The 24,000-nt window shown below is 45.2% G+C and overlaps 2 protein-coding genes, 1 long non-coding RNA gene and 1 pseudogene across 3 annotated transcripts; 3 read left to right on the top strand and 1 right to left on the bottom strand.

Moving 5' to 3' along the window:
• Positions 1 to 428: 428 nt before the first annotated feature.
• Positions 429 to 4,043, top strand: LOC115177202 (uncharacterized). The gene is made up of 2 exons (XR_003872368.1): positions 429 to 613; positions 3,114 to 4,043. It is a non-coding gene; the product is annotated as an uncharacterized LOC115177202 (long non-coding RNA).
• Positions 2,587 to 3,693, bottom strand: LOC115177200 (uncharacterized). Its single transcript, XM_029737774.1, has 2 exons — positions 3,618 to 3,693; positions 2,587 to 3,380 (listed from the first exon to the last, which is right to left on the bottom strand). The coding sequence occupies exons 1-2, from the start codon at positions 3,633 to 3,635 to the stop codon at positions 2,640 to 2,642; spliced, it is 759 nt and encodes a 252-aa protein (XP_029593634.1). The 5' UTR covers positions 3,636 to 3,693; the 3' UTR covers positions 2,587 to 2,639.
• Positions 4,044 to 4,165: 122 nt separating the features above from the next.
• On the top strand, positions 4,166 to 19,241 carry LOC115176500 (GON-4-like protein; annotated as a pseudogene).
• Positions 19,242 to 19,323: 82 nt separating this feature from the next.
• pdia7 (protein disulfide isomerase family A, member 7) lies at positions 19,324 to 23,675 on the top strand. The gene is made up of 12 exons (XM_029736671.1): positions 19,324 to 19,624; positions 20,197 to 20,275; positions 20,573 to 20,690; positions 20,781 to 20,888; positions 21,035 to 21,164; positions 21,331 to 21,570; positions 22,116 to 22,298; positions 22,388 to 22,496; positions 22,580 to 22,708; positions 22,810 to 22,889; positions 22,993 to 23,050; positions 23,171 to 23,675. The coding sequence occupies exons 1-12, from the start codon at positions 19,467 to 19,469 to the stop codon at positions 23,258 to 23,260; spliced, it is 1,482 nt and encodes a 493-aa protein (XP_029592531.1). The 5' UTR covers positions 19,324 to 19,466; the 3' UTR covers positions 23,261 to 23,675.
• The last annotated feature ends 325 nt before the right edge of the window (positions 23,676 to 24,000 follow it).

Raw genomic sequence — 24,000 nt, forward strand, 5'->3', positions numbered from 1 at the left:
ACAGTGGAATTGTATTGCGACGTGGGTAGACCAGCGCACATCCTTCCCGGTCCCTTGGATTGTGCAGACATCGTGCCTGTCCCAGGGGCGGAATGGTAAATTTTGGGATGCGGTCAGGTGTCATCACCATGTCCTCAAAATATATATGTTTTGTCTTTGCAGCCGTCTGGGTCGGTTGGAGTCGCAGTTGCGTTGACATTTTCGATTTTCCGGAATAGGATCCGATTACTTTTACGCAAATCAACTTTTACGCACATCCACTTTTACGCACATACAGAAGGCGTTATCGAAGCCAGTAGACTTCACTGTTGGCCTGCTGTAGCGTATTGTTTTACACTTGATAATCTTTTGCTATTGATTTAGTGTAAAACTTTAGGACCATATTCGACTGCAGACTAGATATGTAATGAAGGAGTGTCCAATTTCTCGGAGATATGCTTCTGAAGTGACAGATAAAGCAGTGCCCATATTTAAATGATAGGTAATCACATGCATCATTGGTTCTCGGGAACTATCACCTACTTACTGACGTCAATACGCTGTCTTTTTCAGACAGTCAACAACTGAACTCCTCCCATGGGGTTGGCTAACAGATGCCGTTGCCATACTGAAGGTAACTTTATAAGCACCTCTGTGCATTCAAATCATCAATGACACTGTCATAAACAATTATTATACAATGGCAAAAAGCAGTGGCGGTCAGTGCCGTTTAAGATGAGGGAGGACACTTTTTTTTCATGAGCATGGCCTTATTTCTATTACAGCATATTGGATGACTCTCATTCATATTTCATTCACCCAGTAAAATGTAACATCGATAGGTTTAGGCTACTACATGATACTCAAATTTTCCCTATACCCATCATGAGGTTGCTACAACCTAGCCTGTGAATGAAGTTTACAACGTAGGTACACACAGGTTGAAAGACAAATTTGAGGTGACAGACAGTGACATTCAATACCGCCTTGCACACTCTTGCCTGATATAGAGTGTAATCATTAGTCCAACAGCTGCAAACAATGTTTGTTTATCCCCGTTTTGTTCGATTTGCTTCCGCTTAAACATTTTTCTCAACAGAATCGGCGGAATGAATACACCCCTGATCACGCATAAACAAAATTCACTCTCATAACAACCACGTTGTATTCCTTCTATTCCCTTCGCTTGTGGACTTCAATGCACAACACATCAGCTGTATGTGCCCGGGTTACAAAAACCTTTCCAAGACAAACCGCTACACAAAGCCTACATCGTTGTCACCATATTAGCTAAAGTAACATCATAGTCAGCATAGCTAATAGAATTAACGTGTTAGTAAACCCACTACAATCATGCAGTAACGTTAGTGTACAGTCAGTAAGCAGTTACACTGGCGGGCCCCGGTGGCAATAAACTTGGAATCCCAAAAGTTTACCTTGACTTGGAAGAGTTCCAGTCTTGTGTTGGAAAGTCATAGTCAGATAGCTAACAAAGCATCCTTCTGTTTGAGCAGGGTGTTTCAGTAGGCTAAACTAGCTAGCTACATTTGCTAGCTAAGTCAGTGAAACTGAAAGTGAAAAAAAATTACTCTCTCTCTATTTCTCTCTTGCTTCTCCTTAATTTTGGAAGAAATACATTTTTTAACTGTTCAACTATTGTATTTCTCACTCTGAGTCAACTACTAGCCACATTTTATACACTGCAGTGCTAGCTGTAATTTATGCTTTCGGGACTAGATTAATTCTCTGACCCTTTGATTGGGTGGACAACATATCAGTTTATGCTGCAAGAGCTCTGATAGGCTGGAAGACGTCCTCCGGAAGTTGTCATAATTACTGTGTAAGTCTATGGAAAAGGGTGAGAACCATGAGTTTCCTAGGTTTTGTATTGAAGTCAACATACCCAGAGGAGGACGGAAGCTAGCTATCCTCCAGCTACACCATGGTACCCTCAGAGTGCTGTTGAGGCTACTGTAGACCTTCTTTGCAAAATAGTGTGTTTTAATCAGTTATTTGGTGATGTGATTATATTTAGTATAGTCTTATACTTTTTAGATAACTTTTGAAATGTTTTACAATTTACATTTTTATGAAATTCACTGAGGAGGATGTCCTCCCCTTCCTCCTCTGATGAGCCTCCACTGGCTAAAAGATTGCCAAAACTTTCAACCATTAATTGTGTTGATTTAATGGTTTATAGAGCACAAACAAAACATAACTGGGTTATATCTATTTTGTAGTCGCGGAAAATCCCAGACCTAGCTAGGGCACCAGCACTGTGCTGGAACATTGTAAGATTGTGGGAGGTAACCCATCTGTCTAGTGACTCTAGTGATACTAGCTACAGTATTTACAGAACGAGAGAAATACTTTTTTCTCCTAATATATAGTAGGATAAATTAAAATATGTGGCTGCAAGTTCCCATGTATACAGTATTAAGAAATTATATATAAAACATTTTTGTTAAGCTTTCAGTCAAGTCAAGCGTTGAAGATTTTATCAGCAGTATAGCTCTAGGATGGTTACATGACTCAACTACATGTCCAAAGGGAAGCTTTCTCTGGCTGTTGTAGCTAAGAATAGTGAATCAAAACACACTGACTGATGACTGTTATGTCACATTTTATTGTGCCAACTTTATATTGTTGCAATCTTTATGTTAAGAACTATTCTTGCGTGCATATGTGTGATCGGCTATGTGACTGGGTGCAAATACATATGAGTAAATATCAATGACTCTCAACTTCTTCTGGCTGGGAGGTATATTGAAGAAGCGTATGAATGAGTTGAGTTCTACTTGTTCCATCTGGCTGGCTGCTCTCTTCTGTCCCCTTCCAGGTGCCTCTAAGGTACAGCTGCTTTCTCCTTTCATCTGGCTGGCTGTTCTCTTTTGCCCCTTGTTGCTTATCGCCTTATCTGATGTACGGGCAGAGCCCCCTTCACTCTGGCTGGCTGTTGTCTTCAGTCCGCTGCTGCCATGGACGGGTTTTCTCCCCTGTCGCAGCTTGATGAGCTTGAGGATCCATTTAGGCCTCTGCAGCTGGCTCCATTTCTTTTCCAGCTCCTTTCTTTTAATTTCTTTCTTTTTGATATCTTCCAATAATTGTATTTCTTGTTTTTTTATGTTATTCAGCTGCTTCTCTGTCAGGGGGAAGCCAATCATCCTCAGGATCATCCTGATTTCATTGTGGTTGCTGGAGTCAACAAGCACGATGGACTCATATAGGACTTTAGCCTTTTGGGACTTTGGGGGGTGGTACAGGTCAGCAGTAGCCATGTGAGTGGCTTTTCCCTTTGATGGAGGTGTTGCTTTGCTGTTACTACTGGACACCAGAGACTTGACCTCTATGCCTCTGTCACTTTGGAGCCTGGGGTTCTCTGACTTGTATGCCAAGGATATCTGTAAATTGGAGAGCGAGAGAATATTCTGAGTTTACAAACAAGTTGAATTTACACTAAATACATGAATATCTTGATTTGGAAGGCTGAGGGTGAACTTTGACCAGTACTGAACATTTTAAAGCACTTTTTTAGAATGGCTTTAACAGGCAAAACCAGTCCACTTTGACTAACATTTTAGGATAAAAGTAGCTTAAACTTGTTTATTGTAAAGAATACAAATAATAATAATACTCACCGTTTCCATTTCAGGCATTTATATGTAGAACTTGCTTTCAATTAAAGTTTGTTGATAAAACAGTTATTTTAGGTTTGATCTGTAGCTATGTTTATTCCATATTCTGTGCTTTTCCAAATATTCTGGAACGATGCATCATAATGGAGGTGCGTATATAATAGTCTTTGGGAGCGTCCATTCCTAGTATCTCGCAGCTTTGCTGTCATATGATTTGTTTCAGGTATCAAGGTGCAAGATTATCCAGATCCCTCCAAATAAATAATATAAATAGAGTTTTTTTTGTGTTATTTTGTTTGTTTGTTTTACAAAAACAACCACGACAAATAATATAATAAATAATCTGTGTGCGTACGTGCAATTGTCAATGTTTCCTCCATTGATTAAAACCACAACTGTTAGAAAACAACCTGGTGAATCAACTTGAAAGATTGTGTGTGTGGTTAATAACACAAACATTTACTGTAGGCTGCTGTGAATTGAATAGTCTATCTTTTCACTGCTGATAGCAGGCCCACTGTACCTGAGGTAGGATCTCTAATTCTATGGGGAAATTAATTGGGGATGGATTTATCTGTGACACGCGGGAAAGGGCGCTGTAAATTATTTTTGAGATTTACTTAGCTCGCTAGCTTTTCATGTCACCAAATGCCTATTTGCGGGTAAGTGACACCAATAAAGTTACTAAATTTGAAAGGTCAATGTACTGTCGACCTAGAAAAGTCGGGCGTCCAATTTTGAGGCACACAAACACACAAGGTTACTTGTTGAAAAATATACGTCGTTTGTCAGCAAGCTAATAACAACAACACAAGCTAGCTACCAAAACAACTACTTCAGGGTCATTAGCGTGACTTGTATCATACGATTATTTTAACTAATAAGAAACGTTTTCTATAGCTGTGTTGACTTGGTTGTGCTTGTTGTATTGCAACCGAGAAAGCGGCACCACTAGCCTGCTAGATAAAAACAGCTAGCTAGATAGTAGCTTGAATTGCACACAAATGGGACACATACGTTAGCTGTTTTACTCGGCTATATACATTTTGTCTAGCTAGTAACAACTGCAAATATTTCATCCTATTGTCTTATTCTATGACAAAGTACATTTTACTGTCTGCTAACGTTAGCCCCCGCTCATGTAACTGTAACGTTAAAGGCCTCGATGCATGAAAGCCCAGAAACGCAAATCGAGCACCCCAAAACCACGGCCCATGTGTTCTAAAGCCTAAAAGAGGGTTGAGACAACCTGTGCCCCCAGATCTCCAATGGTGGTCCACTCTGCACTCTCTCTGTTAACAGACATATCTCCATTTCCATCCCTGCTAAGGGAAAGGGCAAGGGGGTGACGGTCCCAGATGGGCTGTCACAAAGGAGACACTCTCCCAGGTTCAAGCAGAGAACCATTGCTTCATGTACGGAGGGATGAGAAAAGGAATGGGGAAGAGGGAGGGATGACAAGTAACAGTGTGTGTTGCTGAGATATGAAGGGATATGGGAGTTTGTGTGCAAGGGCATTTAATTGGTTTTACATGCTTCAGTGGTGGGAATGTGATCATCTCCTATCTCATTGTTAAATCTTTGTATTGTGTCTGCTGCAGGCCAGCTTAAGAATGGGGAGGATTGCCAGCTATCTCCCAGCCCCTCCGAGGCAGAGGAGGAGGACACAGAACTGGGCCTGGTAATCACCTTAGGTGAACTTCTCAACTCTGCTTCTTGTGACACGCCGAATAGACAAGAAAAATGTCCAACCCCCCCACCCCGGGGGGATAGTAGAATACACATGTTGCCCTTTGAACATTTGGTTGTGCATCAGCAGTTTTTCCTCTTATGTCACTCACTCAATTAGCCCATGTCAGAATTTTTTGAGTAGAACGTTCATTCGGGCATCAGTCCTCAAGAGAACGTTCAAAACAATATTGTGATGAAATGTGCAACCCATGAATACTAGCAGACTATTCAGCTATACCAGGAAATCACCGGACTCTTATCGGGACACTATTCAGCCATATCAGGACCAAAGTCAATGTGAATATCTTAATTCATTGGTTCCATCTATCTGTTTCCAGCCTTTGACTGGAGGTGCAGGGTCTAGCCTGGTGGCGTGTCGTACCCGCTCCAAACGGATCCTGAGGAACGTGCCCCTGGGCAAGCTGGAGGCGGAGCTACATGCACCTGACATCACGCCTGACATGTACGACTACAGCTTGGCCCTGGAGGACAGCGAGTGGCTGCAGGGCCTCGTGACATCTGACATGGAGAATGACGGTTAGGATTCAAAGAAAGGGATTACGAGGGAGGGTTCAAGGATGGGCAGTGTACTATTGAAATGGAATGGTCCAACCATGTAGAAACCGATGCAACAGGATTTTACGCTGTTGCTTAAGGAACACATCATTCTCAAAAATGGGCCATGGATTCATTTTTTTCTGGAGCAAATACTTTATTAGTGAAATACACCAAAAAGTTGGCACTCCTCCAAACACTGAAAAGTGTCAAGCAGGCAGTAGGAGACAGATGGAGCTGCATTTAACCTGTGTGTGTGTACATGTTTTACGGGAGGTGTGTGTGTGTAGCTGGTTTAATTGCTCTCTGTCTGTTTGCTCTGTCATGTTTTGCTCATTTTGACCTTTCCCCCGCTGCTCTGCTCCTGTTTGTCTCCCCCACTCTGCCTCATCTCTCCCGCTTCTTCTTCACTCGTTATGGTTGTGTGTGTTGACAGCCCTTTTACCCTTAGGCCATTTACCTTTCTTCACTTTGAAATAGTTTAAAATAAATGTTTCTATGTGTCTCTTGCTACCTCCGCCTTCTCTTTTCTCTCAGAAGAGGGTGATGATGATGACGACCCAGAGTATAATTTCCTGGAGGATCTGGATGAGCCTGACCGAGAGGACTACAGGAATGACCGGGCCGGACGCATCACCAGTGATTCTCTGTAATAATGTTTCCATACATCAACCCTAATCACAGACAGACATATAGGGGCCTGGTAAATTCCATTTGTTTAATTTAAGGAAAAAATAAACCAACCTATTTCCTTTCTTCCTCTCTCAGAAAAGGAAGTGGAGGAGCTTTTCGAGACAGTGAGGAAGATTATGGGATCATATCTGCAAGTCTCTTTCTTAAGAAAAATCTCTCTTTCTGAATCTCGCTCTTTTTACCTCTTCAGTTCTAGGATGATGAGCTAATAGTGAATGGACAGGATGACGATGGGCACAAAGAAGATGAAGAGAGGGAGGAAGCTGCTCCACCCCTGAGCGCTCCGCAATTCAACCTTCCACAAGCCATTCGGTATGATTCCACCCTGACCCTTTCACTATTTCTCTCGGGAAAGAAAGGGCTTTCAAAAAGTATACCGCCAACCCAGTAAGTAAGTAGCCTTGAGTCGGAACAGCTTGTAGGAGCAGATCTCCTGTTTCTATAGCATGAGGCAGCTTGATGTACAAGTAGACCCCCTGGACAGGATGCTAGTCTATCACAGGGCCTTACCCCCAATCTATCTCCTTAATGCTGAGTGCCAAGCAGAGGCTCATTGGTTCCCATTTTTACAGTCTTTGGTATGACTCGGCTGGGGATCAAACTCCCAACATTCCGATCTTAGGGTGGACACTAACCACTATGTCACTGAGTTGGTCCACCAACCCATATTAATAAAGATGTAGAGCTTTTAATGCAGAGCAAACAACAAGAGGAAGCAACTAGACTTTGACATGCGCTTAAAATGCCAACTGTTTCATAAAATAGCATTATGATGAGCCAAATGATCCATTGCTTCCTGGTCCTCCTTGAGTCAACAGTGCTATCTATCCCAGACCTTAATGGATGTGAATGTGTGACTGTTTAGCTCACCCTTGCTTCCTTTTTTCTACAAACACGGTCCTCTTGTTGACTTTGTGCTGGTTGGTGAGCCAAATTGGCCATCTGTCGTATGTGTTATGAACAACTGCAGGATACGTGACTGCAGCCGCTCATGGCGTTTGAGCCTATCCATCTATGACATTATAGGAATTACTTGAAATTACGTACACACACACACCAAGTCCTCCCTTCGGGACAGAGCAGCGGAGGGGTGCTGTATCTGCTTGGGTAGGGAGGCAGAGAAATGCTCTGGTGTTTTCTCTTCCTCTGAAGTGTCAGGAGGTGGACAGAACTCACAGTCGAGCTACAATCCACACTAACACACAGAACTCACAGTCGAGCTACAATCCACACTAACACACAGAACTCACAGCAGAGGTACAATCCACACTAACTCACAGCAGAGGTACAATCCACACTAACACACAGAACTCACAGTAGAGGTACAATCCACACTAACACACAGAACTCACAGTAGAGGTACAATCCACACTAACACACAGAACTCACAGTAGAGGTACAATCCACACTAACACACAGGACTCACAGTAGAGGTACAATCCACACTAACACACAGAACTCACAGCAGAGGTACAATCCACACTAACACACAGAACTCACAGTAGAGGTACAATCCACACTAACACACAGGACTCACATTGGAGCTACAGCAACTGACACTTACTAACAAAAGACACACACCGCTAACAAACTCACTTTGTGTCTCACACACACTTCCAGTGCGCCAGGTGTTCAGTAGCTGGTTGGCACATGTGCCCACTTTGATGTTTGAACTGTGATGTCAGAGATCTCTGTGTGTGCGACGTGCTGTTTTCAGGCCACTTCTCTGAACTGACAGGAGCAGAGAGCGCTTTACTTCCTTCCAGCAACTGTCCACGCACGCATACGTTTGCATCACTGTGTCCTGGTCCTGGCTGTAATGGGTGTCTCTAAACGCTAACGAGGCAGTATGACGTGGGGAGGGACACAGGTTTTTCCACACTATGGAGTCAGGGCTCTGTGACAGTGCAACCACTAATGACTCAGCAACGTTAGGGAAAGTAGAGGAGGATAATAGAGGTGGGTAGAGAGGGTTAAGTCTCTCCGCTGTGATTTCAGTCTACACAAGCAGGGCTACGCTTTTGTCACGTTCCAGATGTTCAGTGCACAAAAGTACGTAGAGCTACGCAAACGAACCTCCGTCAGATCCCGTTGTGTAGACTGTAGAGCATTTTAAACAGAATATTGCATAATCCAAACATATGCTGAACAAAAATAAAAACGCAACATGTAAAGTGTTGGTCCCATGTTTCATGAGCTGAAATAAAAGATCCCAGAAATGTTCCATATGCACAAAAATTATTTCTCAATGTTCTGCACAAATTTGTTTACATCCCTGTTAGTGAACATTTCTCCTTTGGAAAGATAACCCATCCACCTGACCGGTGTGGCATATCAAGAAGCTGATTACATAGCATGATCATTACACGGGTGCATCTTGTGCTGGAGACAATAAAAGGCCACTCTAAAATGTTCAGTTTTGTCATACAATTCAATGCCACAGATGTCTCAAGTTTTGAGGGAGCGTGCAGTTGGCATGCTAACTGCAGGAATGTCCACCAGATCTGTTACCAGTGAATTGAATGTTAATTTCTCTACCATAAGCTGCCTCCAACGTTGTTTTAGAGAATTCGGCAGTATGTCCAACTGGCCTCACAACCGCAGACCACGTCTAACCATGCCAGCCCAGGACCTCAACATCTGGCTTCTTCACTTGCAGGATCGTCTGAGACCAGCCACCTGTACAACTGATGAAACTGAGGAGTATTTCTGTCTGTGGGGGGAAATGTATTCTGATTGACTGGGCCTGGCTCCCCAGTGGGTGGGCCTATTCTCACCCATGGCTGGGCCCCTGCCCAGTCAATCATCATCTCACCCATGGCTGGGCCCCTGCCTGCCCAATTAATTTAAATTGACTGATTTCCTTCTATGAACTGTAACTCAGTAAAATGTTGAGTTATATTTTTGTTGAGGATAATTCCAGTCAAGTCTCTCTTCAGTCCCATCTCCCACATGGGCCACATGTACTGATATTTTGGGGGATAAAGTCTGCAAAATGACCATATTCAAATGCCAGCCAGTGTCCAGAGGTTTGGGATGGAGAGAAGCCTGAAAGCAAGACGGTTTGCAGTGATGAGGATCGAAGGGAGGACTACTCCCTACAAGGCTACTCTTAAGTTGTTATTGAAATGTGTGCTTTCTGGCGCCACATGTCTGTCTTAGATTCACCCAATGGGTACTTCATTTTGGTAGTAGTGAAGGAGTATCTAGCTAGCTACACCTAACGTTACTACGGAGTCCATGAACTGCAGTAACTGAGCTCAAACTTAATCCGAGCCCTACTATGGAGAAGCCACAGACGGGAGGGACAGTGAGGCACCTTGATGACTCTGCTGCCTGCCTGCCATATTTTCTTGCTCTCCCCTTACGACCATCTTCCTCTGATGACCACTCAAGCCATGAACTTTCCCCACCCTCTCAGGACCTTCCTTCACATGAATTATGTTTTTCTAAATTGCTTGTCTTTTTTTATGCTTTAAAGCACTCAGATGATTTATGCAATGAAGTGCTATAAAAATTGAATGTATTATGTCATCAATATGATTTTTATTTCCCCCTCCTGACCTCTGCCGGTTACAGGAGCCACTGGCTAACATGCTAACAGAGAGGTGGTGTACTGTGAGGGAGCAGATGGAGGCTCTGCAGCAGCGGAGAGCTCTCCAGGAGACTCCTGGCCGTTCCACCCCCGTTGTCACGGTATCACCCCCCCATGGTACTGCAACCACCTCTGCCCTGCCCCGCCCTCACGCTCGACCACAGCCAGAAACTCCAGCTGCGGCAGCAAGTCCAACAGGTAGGTTGGCCCGCTCATAAAACCTAATTGAGGAACTGAAGTTGCCCTGCACCATAAGGCCCACACCACCAAACAATACCTGGTGAGTCACTGAGGCTCGCTCTATCTATATATACCCTTCTCAAGTCCTAGTCTCTGTGCCTTCCACCCAGGAGGAGCTCTAGGCGTTTGCCCAGCGTGAGGAGGCGATCAGGTCAGTCCGGGACCCAGGCTTCAGCAGCATTTTCAGGGCCTGTAACCTCCAGGGGGCACTGTCTCTGGTCCAGGAGCAGGAGAGCTCTGTCTCGCCATCTGCTCCTTCTCCAACCCCCCCCTGCCAGGCCTCAAACACGCTCTAACAATGGTAATGAACATGGAGGTCTGGTGTGTGTGTGGTTCATATGTAAAGACGTGAGAGTCTGAATTGTATGTACTAAAGATGGTATCGATAGCCTGTGTGTGTAGCTGTTTTGTGTTATCCATGTGTCAGAGGGTGGGTTTTGTGAATTGCTTGATTGTGTGTAAGTGTTTGGTTGTCCCTGCAGTGTGTACATACCCTCTGCTGCCTGCTGAGACGGCCTGGCTGCTCGCCACCTGCTCCGTCTTCCTCTATCCAGAGCTCCTGCCCCACTGCAGCCTGGACACCGCACCCTCCATGCACCAAGAACAACTTCTACACACGCGGAGAGGACAGGTACGTGCACACACACATTTACACATGCAGCACGTCCTGTGTGGGGAGACAAACTCCACAGGAACTCATGTTCATAAACAACAGCAACCTGTTCAAAAACAATCCTCATTTACACAGTCCCTGGTCAAAAATTGCTATGCCTAACGTGAGTATTTTATGTCAGTGAGTGCCTGCTCAGTATTGAGCTGAATATAAACACTTGAAGGGGTGTTAACCCGTGTTGAAAAGAGAGGGTCTCTCTCTCTCAAACCCATTCAATGACCGTTCACCGACATAGTTGGAACAATGAGGGCCTATGTCATCTTTACTGCTACAAACAAGCATCAAATTCCTCTTTGCATAGTTGAATGTTTGACTAAAGACTAGATATTTACTCGCAATGTGGATTTTTGTTCCAGACTCATTGTACTGGGGCTGAAGGACTTCAGCCAGACAGAGCTCCCCTACCAGCTCATGTGTCGCTACCTCATCCGTACCAAGCAGGACCAGCTACGCTCCTGTGTCAAGGAGCTGTGTGGCCACAAGGCATCTGACAACGCTATCAAGGTGTGGACCTCACAACTCATTGATTCTTATCACAGTCTTTCTAAATGTTTTGATCATGCCTTGATGTAACCACCTGCTGCCGTGTTGGGCTTTCTGTTATTTTCTTCTCTCTCAGTTGTACTGTCAGCACAACATAGTTCCTGCCATGTAGGAGACCTGTGGCAGGCTGATGCCAGGGGAAGAGCGCCCCCCAGTGGGGAGAGATGTCCATCATGCCCAACTGGCTACGGGTACGAAACTCACCCACCACCACTCTCAGTATTTACTTACATACCCTACATTACTCATCTCATATGTATATACTGTACTCTATACCATCTTTTGCATCTTGCCATCTTGATGTAATGTGTCACTAGCCACTTTAAACAATGCCGCTTTATGTTTTCATACCCTACATTACTCATCTCATATGTATATACTGTACCCTATACCATCTACTGCATCTTGCCTATGCCGTTTGGCCATCACTCATTTATATATTTATATATATTTATGTACATATTTGTATTCATTCCTTTACACTTGTGTGTATAAGGTAGTTGTTGTGAAATTGTTAGATTACTTGTTAGATATTACTGCATGGTCGGAACTAGAAGCACAAGCATTTCGCTACACTTGCATTAACACCTGCTAACCATGTGTATGTGACAAATAAATTTGATTTGATTTCTACGCTTTCACCCGTTCTGCCCCCCTTACGCCCCTAGCCAAAACCCCTCCAGATGTTCCTGGACCTATCCCCTTGCAAGGTGTCATCCTATTGGCCAAGGCCCCAAGCACTACAATCCGAAGGGCCCTGCCATTTTCCCAGGCTCCTGTCACTCCTGCCCATGGAGCAGTGCCATTGGTCCAGGTCTTACCCTCCATCCCGATGGGAACCCCCTCTCTCTGGTCAGGGCGTGGTCACAGCGTGTGTGATGCAAACAAGGTCTAATCAAACAGAGAAAAAAACACACCCCCGGGCACCGTTTTGCAAACTGCTGCCCATCCAGCCGGCTACCCCAAAGCCATCACCCCCAAGCCCCCGTGTTTGCTCTTCCAGCAGAGAATGGTGGTACTCCCTCATTGGTCACTAACTCTGCCCGTCGTGCCTGTGCTGCTCCGAGATTGGCCAAGCGGCCCTCACGCTCCACCACTTCCCACCAGGACACTCAGACTGGTGGGAAGGGGTGGACCAGAGTAGCTCTCGCCCATACTCTGCCCAGGCCCCTCCTGCCTGCCCCACCCAGCTTGTAAGTTTCCCAGAAGTATCCCCCCACACCCCCGGATAGCAGGCTCCAGATCAAGTCTAGCCCTGTGTTCTTCTCTCACACGCCCTATGAACCCTTCCCTGGACAATCAGAACAGCGACCTGGGGCAACCAATCCATGCAGAGGTCAAAGATGAAGTTGGGTTTGACCCATCCTTAACCTACTCCCAAAACCTGGATACACTCCGAACGCTACAAATACAGACGCTTTCACACTCCAGTCTAGCAGCTCCCATGCTATTATGTCTCCGTCAATCATCCAGAGTCTCTCAGCCCCTAAGAATGACCCGTATGTACTGGTACAAACTGTGACCCATGGTTCTACACAAATGCTCTGGGTGCCCAAAAACTGCCTGGTCTCAAATGGGTCCGTGTCATCCAATGCTTCAGAGAATGGGTTTCACTGGTCTGAAAGCCTCCCTTTTGGTCTGTCGCCTGCACCCCAACACAATATTATTGGGTTAACAAATGGCATACCTTCCTGCCACTCACCACTTTACCTAATGGCAGAATGGGCTACCAGCAGGCACTGAGTGTCCGGTTGCCCAGCAACAGTGTTCTGACCAGTGGAGATGCGTCCGGGCAGAGTTTAGAGGAGCAGCTCCACCGATTGGTGGAAGGATTACGGGAAGAGGAGGAGCTGGAAGAGAAGGAGGGTCCTCTCCTGACACTTTAAGTCGCCCTCTGGGAGCCCCTGCTCCAGCCTGGAAAGCCATGCTGACGCCCTGGAGAGAATGATGGTTGGTGAGATGGAGGATGGGGTGGAGAAGAACAGGATAGGGGGAGAAGAAGAGAGCTGGGGCTAGAGAGGTGGTGCATGGCAGCTACATCAACGCACATACCTGACATACCTCCTGAGGGAAATCGTGGTGAAGAGGATGAGAGAAGGGAAGAAGAGGAGGAAGATTGTGGTGTGCATGGCATGGGCATGCTGAGTGGAAGGACTGGAGCACAGGAACAAACTGGAGGAGGAGAGAAGAATGATGGAGAAAAAGGTGACCAAAGAGAAGGAGACAGTGGAGGAGAGAAACGGAGAGCAGGGTGGAGAGGGAAGAAGGAGAAAGAGATGGACGACAGAATGGAGGAGGAGAGAAGGATGGAGAGAAAGACGGTGATGGAGAGCAGGAGAGGCAAGGGGAGGAGGAGAACTTTGATGACCTCAGGATGAAGAGGAAGTGATGTCATCAGCCTCAGAGGAGTCTGTTCTCTCAGTGCCTGAGCTGCAGGTACGTGATTTAAAAGTTTAAGTTTTCATTTTTCTGTTCAGACAGCTAGCAAATGTTTCTATTTTTACAACATTCTAACTTAATATATCTAGAAAGTAATGAATATTATCTTCATTAGTTCTCCATAAACCTGCTAACAGTCGCACACCATCCATCCCACAGGAAACCATGAAGAAACTGACATGGCTGGCCTCCGAGGGGAGGCTGTGTGTCTCTGAGGAGGACAACTCTCCAAACTCCCCCAACTCCCTCAACTCCCCAGTCTCCCAGGAGGAGGAGGGGCCCACCAAGGGGGAGGAGCTGGAGTCTGGGGACGGCGGGGTCAGTAAGGGCCCTGGAGAGGAGGACGTGCCCCCTGGGGAGGGAACCCCCAGAGCCAGGGGGAAGGGAGCTGGATGCGGCAGAGGTCAGTCTAGGGGTGATGGAGACCCACTACAAAATGTTTTCATGTTCTCAGAAAAGGTCTACTAAGTATTCACTTCCATATGAGTACTAATTAGAATCCTCGTTTTGTATCTTTTCTCTTTTCCTGTGGTTGGGTACCCTCAGGGCGAGGCAGTCTGAGGCGTGGTCGGGAGCGGGACAGTAAGGACACATCCAAGCTGCTGCTGCTGCTGTTCTATGACGACCACATTCTAGACAACGACCCCCTCAGAGAGAGCAAGGACATCGCCTTTGCACAGGCCTACTTGAACAGGGTAAGGAACAAAAATGGATTTGGTGCTTTTTGTAAAGTGGATTTTAGATTTCGGGCAGCATACTCTAAATGACATACTTCACAACAAGTTGCATAGCATTAGTAACAGTTATCCAATAAAAAAAAAGGGTCAACTTTAACCCTCGAACCTGTCTTCCTCCTTCAGGTGCGGGAAGCCCTTCAGGGCGTACCTGGTAAGGTTTAGGAGTTCTTGGGGCTGCTATATGAGTTTGAGCAGGGGGTTGAGGGGTGCAGCGCAGTGGAGCTCTTCTCCCAGCTCCATCCTGTCCTGGGGGAATGGCCAGACCTCCTCAGAGACTTTGCGGCCTTCCTCCTCCCGGAGCAGGCTTTGGAGTGTGCCCTGGTAAGGATGACATCACAGCCGCTTATCACTTCGTATTGGATATTTTTATAGATGCTTATTAAGTATCAGGCCCAATGTAACAGATATATATATATAAATTCATATATAAATATAATTATGTTGAACAAAAATGATTATTTGTCTTGTAGCATAACACATTGTAGTGAATCTGCAAAGTTCTCACTGCTGAAAAAGCCATTAATACTCTTCGACTTTGATGTTTTATGTCCTGTCCAGTTTAAGGAGCAGCAGGCATTTGAGCGGAGTCGACGCTTCCTAAGGCAGCTGGAGATTAGTTTTGGGGAAAACCTGTCTCACTACCAGAAAATCGTACGTGCTCTGCAGGGGTGACCTGGCCTCAGTCCTGCCAGCATAAAGGAGGTATGTCAGTTTCCTACACCATTTACATTAGTTGTCACCACAGTAAACCAATGTTAAATCACCATTGTTATCCACCTGTTTTCTACAGCTTAAAGCACAGATGTCCTCCCTCCTGAAAGGCCACACACACTTGCAAAGGGAATTCTGGGTATTTTTTGACGAGCTCCGCCCACCCTCAGCCCGTCCAGGGAAGTTTGAGGAGGCTTGTTGGCCAGAGGAGGCAGGGGGCGGAATAGACGGAGGTGAGGGTGTTGGCTTGGGGTCAGGGGGAGGGGCAAGTGGTGGTTTTGACGAAGTGACCCTCCCTGATCTAGAGGAAGAAGATATTCCACCAATGAAGGTCAGAGGAGGAAGATGGGATCTCATGGCATCGACAAGGTTTGAGGATATGTGAACTGTGTAGTTTGTTGATTTCTAATTGCATTTGCAATTATGATTCTGATTCTGACTTGGCTGGTTGTCTTCCTTCACAGGAGTGTGATTGGCCAGAAAAGGACTGCTTCTGCCATGGGGCCAGCCATGATGCCAAGCTTCGCAGACACAAGAGGAAAGGATGCTCTCGCTGCCACAGCAACAAGGTAGCCTCCATAGTGTAGTGTTTTGTTGTTCTAAACTGTGAATAAAATGAGTGAGAGTTATGGAGATGACAGAATGTGACATGCAGTCTTCTCTCAGGCTTCCGATGGCGTCCCCAGGGCGATGAAGAGCCTTGACCCCTTGTACCCCACGGCAACCAGCCCCACAGCCAACCTCCACACTGAGACAGGCGGGGAGGAGGAGAGGGAGGAAGAGCAAGAGGTGGACGCTGAAGTAAAAGACGAAGTCGACAGTGGGGCCATCCTGGTAAGAATTGCACTACCAATGCTGTATGAATTAAGGTTGTTGTCATTATTTGGTCAAAAGCAAAACCGATCTACATAAGTAATATGGCTGAAAATACATTGTTGCCTATAGAATGCAAAACTTTAATGAGCGACTGCCCCTAAAAGCAACTTCTCGTTTTGAAAACTGCATTGTGGCATCGATAAGACTCATAAAGTCAGTCTTGTCCAAAACTGAGATTTGCGAGATGATAGGAAAGAATTGTATGTCACAGAATGAAGGGTACTGTTTTCCTTGGTTTGGGTTTATTTCAATCCTGCCCACAGCTGGCAGCACCCAAGTAATCATCAGTTCGGCGCACAGCTGCACGCGACCTGATTTTAATGCCTATGGTCAATTTGGTTTGACATTCAATATCCCTATGGGGCTAGTTGGGGACCATCAGTAAATGACAATGTACATGGACAAAATGTTTGTCAATGCTGACAAATTTCTGACTTAAAAACATAAACCAACTATGCATTTTAGAATTGCATATACAAATATTGGAAGCATTTAATGAGACAACTAAAAGATGTGCAATGTAAAAAATATTGTCCCATTTCCATTGTGTAATTCATTGACTGTCCCTAACTAGCCCCAGAGAGGCTAATCAATGTCAAACCAATTTTGCCACGGTCGCACACCAGCCGGCTGAAGTTAAATAGCGAAATAAGTTGGCTAGCACTAGCTAGCCTAGATGACTTCAAGACCTGGTCAATTTATCTATACTGAACAAAAATATAAACGCAACATGCAACAATTTCAAAGATTTTACTGAGTTACAGTTCATAAGGAAATCAGTCAAATGAAAAAACATTATTAGGCCCTAATTTATTGATTTCACATGACTGGGAATACAGATATGCATCTGTTGGTCATAGATACCTTTAAAAAAAAAAAAAGTTGGGGTGTGGATCTGAAAACCAGTCAGTATCTGGTGTGACCACCATTTGCCTCATGCAGCGCAACACATCTCCTTCACATAGAGTTGATCAGGCTGTTGATTGTGGCCTATGGAATGTTGTCCCATTCTTCAATGGCTGTGTGAAGTGGCTGGATATTGGCGGGAACTGGAACACGCTGTTGTACATGTCGATCCAGAGCATCCCAAATATGCTTAATGGGTGACATGTCTGGTGAGTATGCAGGCCATGGAAGAACTGGGACATTTTCAGCTGCCAGGAATTGTGTACAGATCCTTGCAACATGGGGCTGTGAATTATGTTGAAACATGAGGTGATGGCGGAGGATGAATAACACAATGGGCCTCAGGATCTCGTCACAGTATCTCTGTGATTTAAAATTGCCATCAACAAAATGCAATCATTGTCCGTAGCTTATGCCTGCCCATACCATAACCCACAGCCACCATAGGTCACTCTGGTCAGCAAACCGCTCGCCTACACAGCGCCATACAAGTGGTCTGTGGTGGTTGGACAACTCTCGTTTAGCTTCAGTCATGGCTGCTGCATTTCTGAACAAGCCAAAATATTAGAGCCAAATCAGGAAGTTCAGCCCCCCTTTAAACTCTTTTACACGTTGCAGATAAACAACCATTATGCTTTTCAGAAGAGCACGGAGCTCCTTCATGGGAGGGTCCTGAGGAAGGCTCTCTCCCCGTCCCTGAGGAGAAGGAAGAGGAGGATGACGAGGAGGATAAGGATGGGGGAGAGAACATAGCCCCTCGCCAAAGAGGAGTAAGGGGGATGGAGAAGGCTCGGGGGTGTCTGATGGCCACCCAACACCCTTTAGCGGGGAGATGGAGAACCCCCTGCAGCCTTCTCCCAACCCCTCTTCTGATCCCCCTGTGTGTGCCAAAAACATCTCCCTCACTGCCAGTGGGGAGAAGGTTATACTCTGGACAAGGTGAGAGAGACAAGCCTGAAAATGTTTGGTCTTTGTTTTAATGTTTTAAAAGGTTTTTGTTAACGAGTGATAATCCTCTTTGGGCTACAGTGAGGCTGACTGTGTCATTCTAACCACCTGTCAGCAGCAAGGTGCCAATCTGAGTACTTTCCAGGCAATTTCCACCCAACTTGGCAATAAGACACCCAATGAGGTAAAGATTGTTTTTTGGAACCGAACTATAAAAGATCCAACAGTAATGCACTTCTTGAAAAGTCTTGGCTTGTGAAACGAACCCTCGTCCACTGACTGCTTTACTACTCTCCTGTCCAGGTTTCTGAGGTTTCTGGACCTGATGCTCCTGTTCCGCACCGCTGCCTGCCAAGTCAACTTAGAGGACCAAACAATGACCACTGAACAGTCACAGACAAGGAGCAGGACTGAACTGGACAGAACCAACCCAAAAAGGACAGAACCAAGTTCAGACACTTCAAAGGAGAGGAGCAGAGAGGATACGTGTGACTGAAGTATATGCATACCACATATAAACTATTCCAGAAACCAGTTCAAGGCTGGTGAAATCTGACAGCAACATTGAGGGCATATGAACTCTTAAAAACCTCATATCAGAATCACATGAGCCTTCACTGAGCTGAAGCAACACCAGCAGCTTGAAAGATGGCAGCTTTTCAAGTTTACCATAACCAATTTTAAACAGTGAGCACTGTAACTGTACATCACTAATTTATTGAAATAAATACACCCTTGGTCTTAGTTATCACTCAAATGCACTATTGAGGGACTAGGGAACATAGTCTCTTAGTGTGACAAAGGTTGTATAAATACTATAAATAGACAATTGGGGTTTAGTCCAGGAATGTACATGTTTTGTATACTTTTTTTCAATTCCCTGAGTTGTGCATGTATGGCACAATATGGGAAATATGAACGGTAATAATACCTGTACAAGAGTTATATATTTTATACAAAATAAACGTCATTTATCCGTTTGCCTTTTTGATGAATTCCTTTCGTTTATGAGAAACGTTATAAGAGTGCGATCTCCAAGGCGCACATCTAGACGTCTACTAGACCCACACAGATGTTCTTGGTCACGTCACGGCTCTACAACACGCCCGCCCGGCAGTGAGCTTGAATGCAGAGCAGTGAGGTAGTGAAAAGCAGAGGATATCAGCTACAGTATATCGTTATTGGGAGCACTTAATTCTGCTGAGATGGGTACCTTGGGTCCATTTCGCATGTTCTTGCTTTTTGCGTTGGCTCAGCAGAACGTCTTTGTAGCCGCCAGCGACGTGCTCGAGCTCGGGGATTCTGATTTCCATTACACGGTAGCAGAGTACGAGACTGTGCTGGTAGAGTTCTTCGCGCCTTGGTAAGCAGTGTTATAGCTAGCTTTGTAGCTAATTCATTAGCATGCAAGAAACGACAGCCATCTAAACATGTATAGTAAATACAAATTCATTCCTGATTTTAAAATCTATTATGCCGCACACTGTTGTAGATTAACTTGACATTTAGAACTGCAGCTAACGTTAGCCGAAAAAACTGTCTTGCTCTCTAGCTCGCTATCTTGACTCAATGTGTCTGCTCAATTCAAACTAAGTGTTACATTATTACTTTCGCCATAAACCGTGCATGCGAATTCTAGCTAGATATATCGTGTTAGCTATTACACTACCAGTTCACTTCTGAGAGTGAACTGACACTAAATCCCGTTAGCTATAATTGGATCTAGTTAGCTATAATTGGAGTCATGACTTGAGTAAGTGCATTCTGCTCTGACATATTTGAGTGGTGGATTATGACTAGGTCTCTCTTATACACTTTTCTGAGCCACCTGATATCTCAGCTGTCACACGCCTCTTGCATTTTTCCCATGTGACATTTTATCACTCTCTTCCTTTTCTTTGTATGACGCCTCCCTTCATCTCATCTCTCTTCCAGGTGTGGTCACTGCCAGCAACTAGCCCCAGAATATGAAACTGCAGCAACAAAACTAAAAGGGACTGTGTCTTTAGCTAAAGTGAGTATACTAGTTTGTCCACACACGATACCCCAGAGGATGCATTGTATTTTCTTGCATCTATATTAGTTACAATCCATTTCTTTTTTCTGCAGTTTTGTTCCACAGAATTGGTATTGCTTGAAAATGTGGGGGTCAACTGTACATGATAGTTGTCACTTTTCTTATATATTTGTTGGTGAATTGAGGTCAGTTCCCACAGTAGCTTTAACATCAGGGCTGCTTCTGCATACCGCCACTCTGAATGCACTGCAATTTAACAGTATATTGATAAATGGTTTTTGTCATTTTCCCCAGGTAGACTGCACAGTGAACTCTGAGACATGTGGACGTTTTGGGGTCAATGGGTACCCCACACTCAAAATCTTCCGCAATGGAGAGGACTTTGCTGCTTATGATGGACCCAGGAGTGCAGGTGGCTACTTTAAAATCATTGCTGTTCTGGTTTGTGTTTTGTGTTTTAGTGTATGTATGACTCATCTAATGTTGTCCCATGTTCCCATAGATGGCATTGTGAGCTACATGAAAAAACAGGCAGGTCCCAGTTCCGTTCCTCTGCACAATGGGAGAGACCTGGATGCATTCGTCAACAATTTTGATGCCAGTGTGGTTGGTGAGTTCACTTTTATTAATCACAGCCAAGTAGAGATCCTTTAGTCTAATGAAATAAAACAATTGCATAAATGTTTTTGTATTTTAATTTATTTTTTATTTTTTGTGAACTATTTGAATGACTTATATTCTCCCTCCCTGCGTCAGGTTTTTTCTCAGGTGTTGACAGCTCTCAGATGGCTGAGTTTCTGAAGGCGTCTAGTGCCATGAGAGACAGCCACCGCTTTGCCCACACTACAGACCTGAGCCTGGGCCTCAAACACGGCGTGGAATCAGAGTATGTGTTGTAGCCCTCCTTAAATATAATCCCACCTGGGTTCTGAACCTTCAGCCCTCTGGTCACTAGACTATGAGGGCACATTGGTTGGATATGACATCATAGATTATTGCCAAGTAGTAGTAACTTGTAGTGATGTCACTCTCCTTGTGTGTCTCTTAACCAGCACGGTGGTGCTCTTTCGGCCCCCACGACTCAACAGCAAGTTTGAGGACAGCTTGGTCAAGTCTGATGAGGCTGTCTCTACCGCCTCTCTCCGTCAATTCATCAGAGATAATGTGTTTGGGCTGTGCCCCCATCTGACTGCTGAGAACAGAGAGAACATGAGGGGACGGGACTTGCTGGTGGCCTACTACGACGTGGATTACCTCCGCAACATCAAGGGCACCAACTACTGGAGGAACAGGTGAGCTGCTCTCCTTTCAGAATCACCTTTATTCGCCAATTACATTTACACATACCTGGAATTTGACTCAGTGAAATGGTGCTGCCATCTATAGACAATATACAGAGAGGAATTTGCACAAAGTCTACATACAATATAAATAAGTAAGCAAAGAACTCTACATTATACGCTGATTTACAGTAAGGATATACAATTTACAGTAGGAATTTATCAATCTATGCACGGGGAGGGATGCTACCGTGACGTGTGTGTGTGTGTGTGTGTGTGTGTGTGTGTGTGTGTGTGTGTGTGTGTGTGTGTGTGTGTGTGTGTGTGTGTGTGTGTGTGTAGTGTTGTTCAGAGGTGTACAAAGTGCAATTGCAGTATATTGTGATTATAGGTTTTACAGAATGACGATGGCATGGCGCAAAGTCACATAGTCCCTATGAACCTGATGGCCAGATGGTGAGGGCCACAGCACGGGGAAAGAAACTGCTCTTACCTGATACCTTCCTCTCTCTTTTTCTCTCTCCATCACTCTTTCACTACCCCTTCTCTCTCCCTAGAGTGATGAAAGTGGCCACTCAGTTCCAGTCTCGGGGGCTGAGTTACGCTGTGGCCAACAGGGCTGAGTTCCAGGAAGAGCTGGAGGAGGAGTTTGGCCTGGGGCTGTCCGACGGGGGAGAGCTGCCTCTCATCACCATCAGGAACAGGGAGGGCCACAAGTACAGCATGCAGGAGGAGTTCACGTGAGTTACAATAACAGATGACCATCACAAACCCTTCCTTATGCAGGTCTGGCCAGCTGTCACACTGCTCATCTGTCCGTCCGTTGCAGACGGGACGGGAAATCCCTGGAGAGGTTCTTGGAGGACTACTTTGCTGGTAAACTGAAGAGGCAGGTCAAGTCAGAGGCTGCTTCCGAAAACAACGACGGCCCAGTCAAGGTGTGCGGAATAGAACCAACAAACGTTTGACGCTTTCAAATATGGTAGGTTGACATTTAAACAAAATCCTTTTGCCTCTGCAGGTGGTGGTGGCGGACAACTTTGAGGAGATAGTGAACAACCCTTCCAAGGACGTGCTGGTGGAGTTTTATGCACCCTGGTGTGGACACTGCAAAAGCCTGGAGCCCAAATACACAGAGCTTGGGGAACAGGTGAGGTTCACATCTGCAAGTGTTGCTTAGCTGGTTTTGAAAGTTACAAACCATCATCCAGACGCTCATTATTTAGATTTTTATTTTCTTCTTCATTACAGTTGTCCGCCGACACCCACATTGTTATAGCAAAGATGGATGCCACTGCTAACGACGTTCCTCCAACCTACGATGTCCAGGGGTGAGCCTCTACTTCTTCTTATGTAGTTTGATTTTTGTCTCTTTCAAGTCACTACTCTGTGATATGCTATTTTAATCTCATCTGTTGTTATCCTTCTTCCCAGTTTCCCCACTATTTTCTTCGTCCCAGCAGGACAGAAGGACCAGCCTCGGAAATACGAGGTTAGGCTACAACACCACTTTTCCTCCTCCAAAGGACATGGATTAAATAACACTTAATGGTCTGTAATCAATATTCTGATACATTCCTTCACTGTTTTAACCATCTGTATCTGTCAATAGGGTGGCCGTGAGGTGAATGATTTCCTCAACTACCTGAAGGAGGAGGCCACACATCCCCTTGTCCTGGGCACTGCCAGAGAAGACTTGTGAGAGCGCAATGAAGAGAAAGAAAGAAAAAAACAAGGGATGAGTGGACTGGCAATGAAGCAGAAGACATGAACTATGAGGGGAAAAAAGGAGCCACCCATTGCAACACACAGTTTCAGACCAGAATATCTCCTTTGGGTTTCTGTGCCTTACCAGCAACACTGAATACTCATAACATAGAGGACTTCTAAATTAAACAATCAGCAGTTTTTTCTTGGAACTTCAAAAGGGTAATGTTCTCAATGTGAGAGGATGGAGCATCTGCAAGCAGTAATAGGCAGCACATGTGCAGATTGGCTTTGCCATTAAACTGGTGACTTGATGGTTGCGATTTAATATTCCCAAGAAAGGCATACTAGTGTAGCGTCCTTGACTCTGAGTAAGGTACCTCAGTCAGACTATAGATAAATGTAGAAAAGGAAAATTATGTGTAAAAGTTTTTGCGAAGTTGCTTACACGTACAAAGAAAAAAGTGTCTGCTAAGCAAATAGATAAAAATGGAATCAAATATCTGATACAGGAGCCTCCCGAGTGGCGAAGCGGTCTAAGGCACTGAGGCTTCACTACAGAACCGAGGTTCGATCCCGGGCTGTATCACAACCGGCCGTTATTGGGAGTCCCATAGGGCGGCGCACAATTGTCCCAGCGTCGTCCGGGTTATGGGAGGGTTTGGCCGGGGGGGCTTTACTTGGCTCATCGCGCTCTTGTGACTCCTTGTGGCGGGCCGGGTGCCTGCAGGCTGA

Source organism: Salmo trutta, chromosome 37, assembly GCF_901001165.1.
Source record: "Salmo trutta chromosome 37, fSalTru1.1, whole genome shotgun sequence".
Classification (NCBI taxonomy): Eukaryota; Metazoa; Chordata; class Actinopteri; order Salmoniformes; family Salmonidae; genus Salmo; species Salmo trutta.

Excerpts from the sequence above, each read along its gene's own strand:
- pdia7 (XM_029736671.1), top strand. The coding sequence starts at position 19,467 with ATGGGTACCTTGGGTCCATTTCGCATGTTCTTGCTTTTTGCGTTGGCT. Across the intron at positions 20,889-21,034 it reads TTTTGATGCCAGTGTGGTTG|GTTTTTTCTCAGGTGTTGAC; the intron begins GTGAGTTCACTT and ends TCCCTGCGTCAG. Across the intron at positions 21,165-21,330 it reads AAACACGGCGTGGAATCAGA|CACGGTGGTGCTCTTTCGGC; the intron begins GTATGTGTTGTA and ends TCTCTTAACCAG.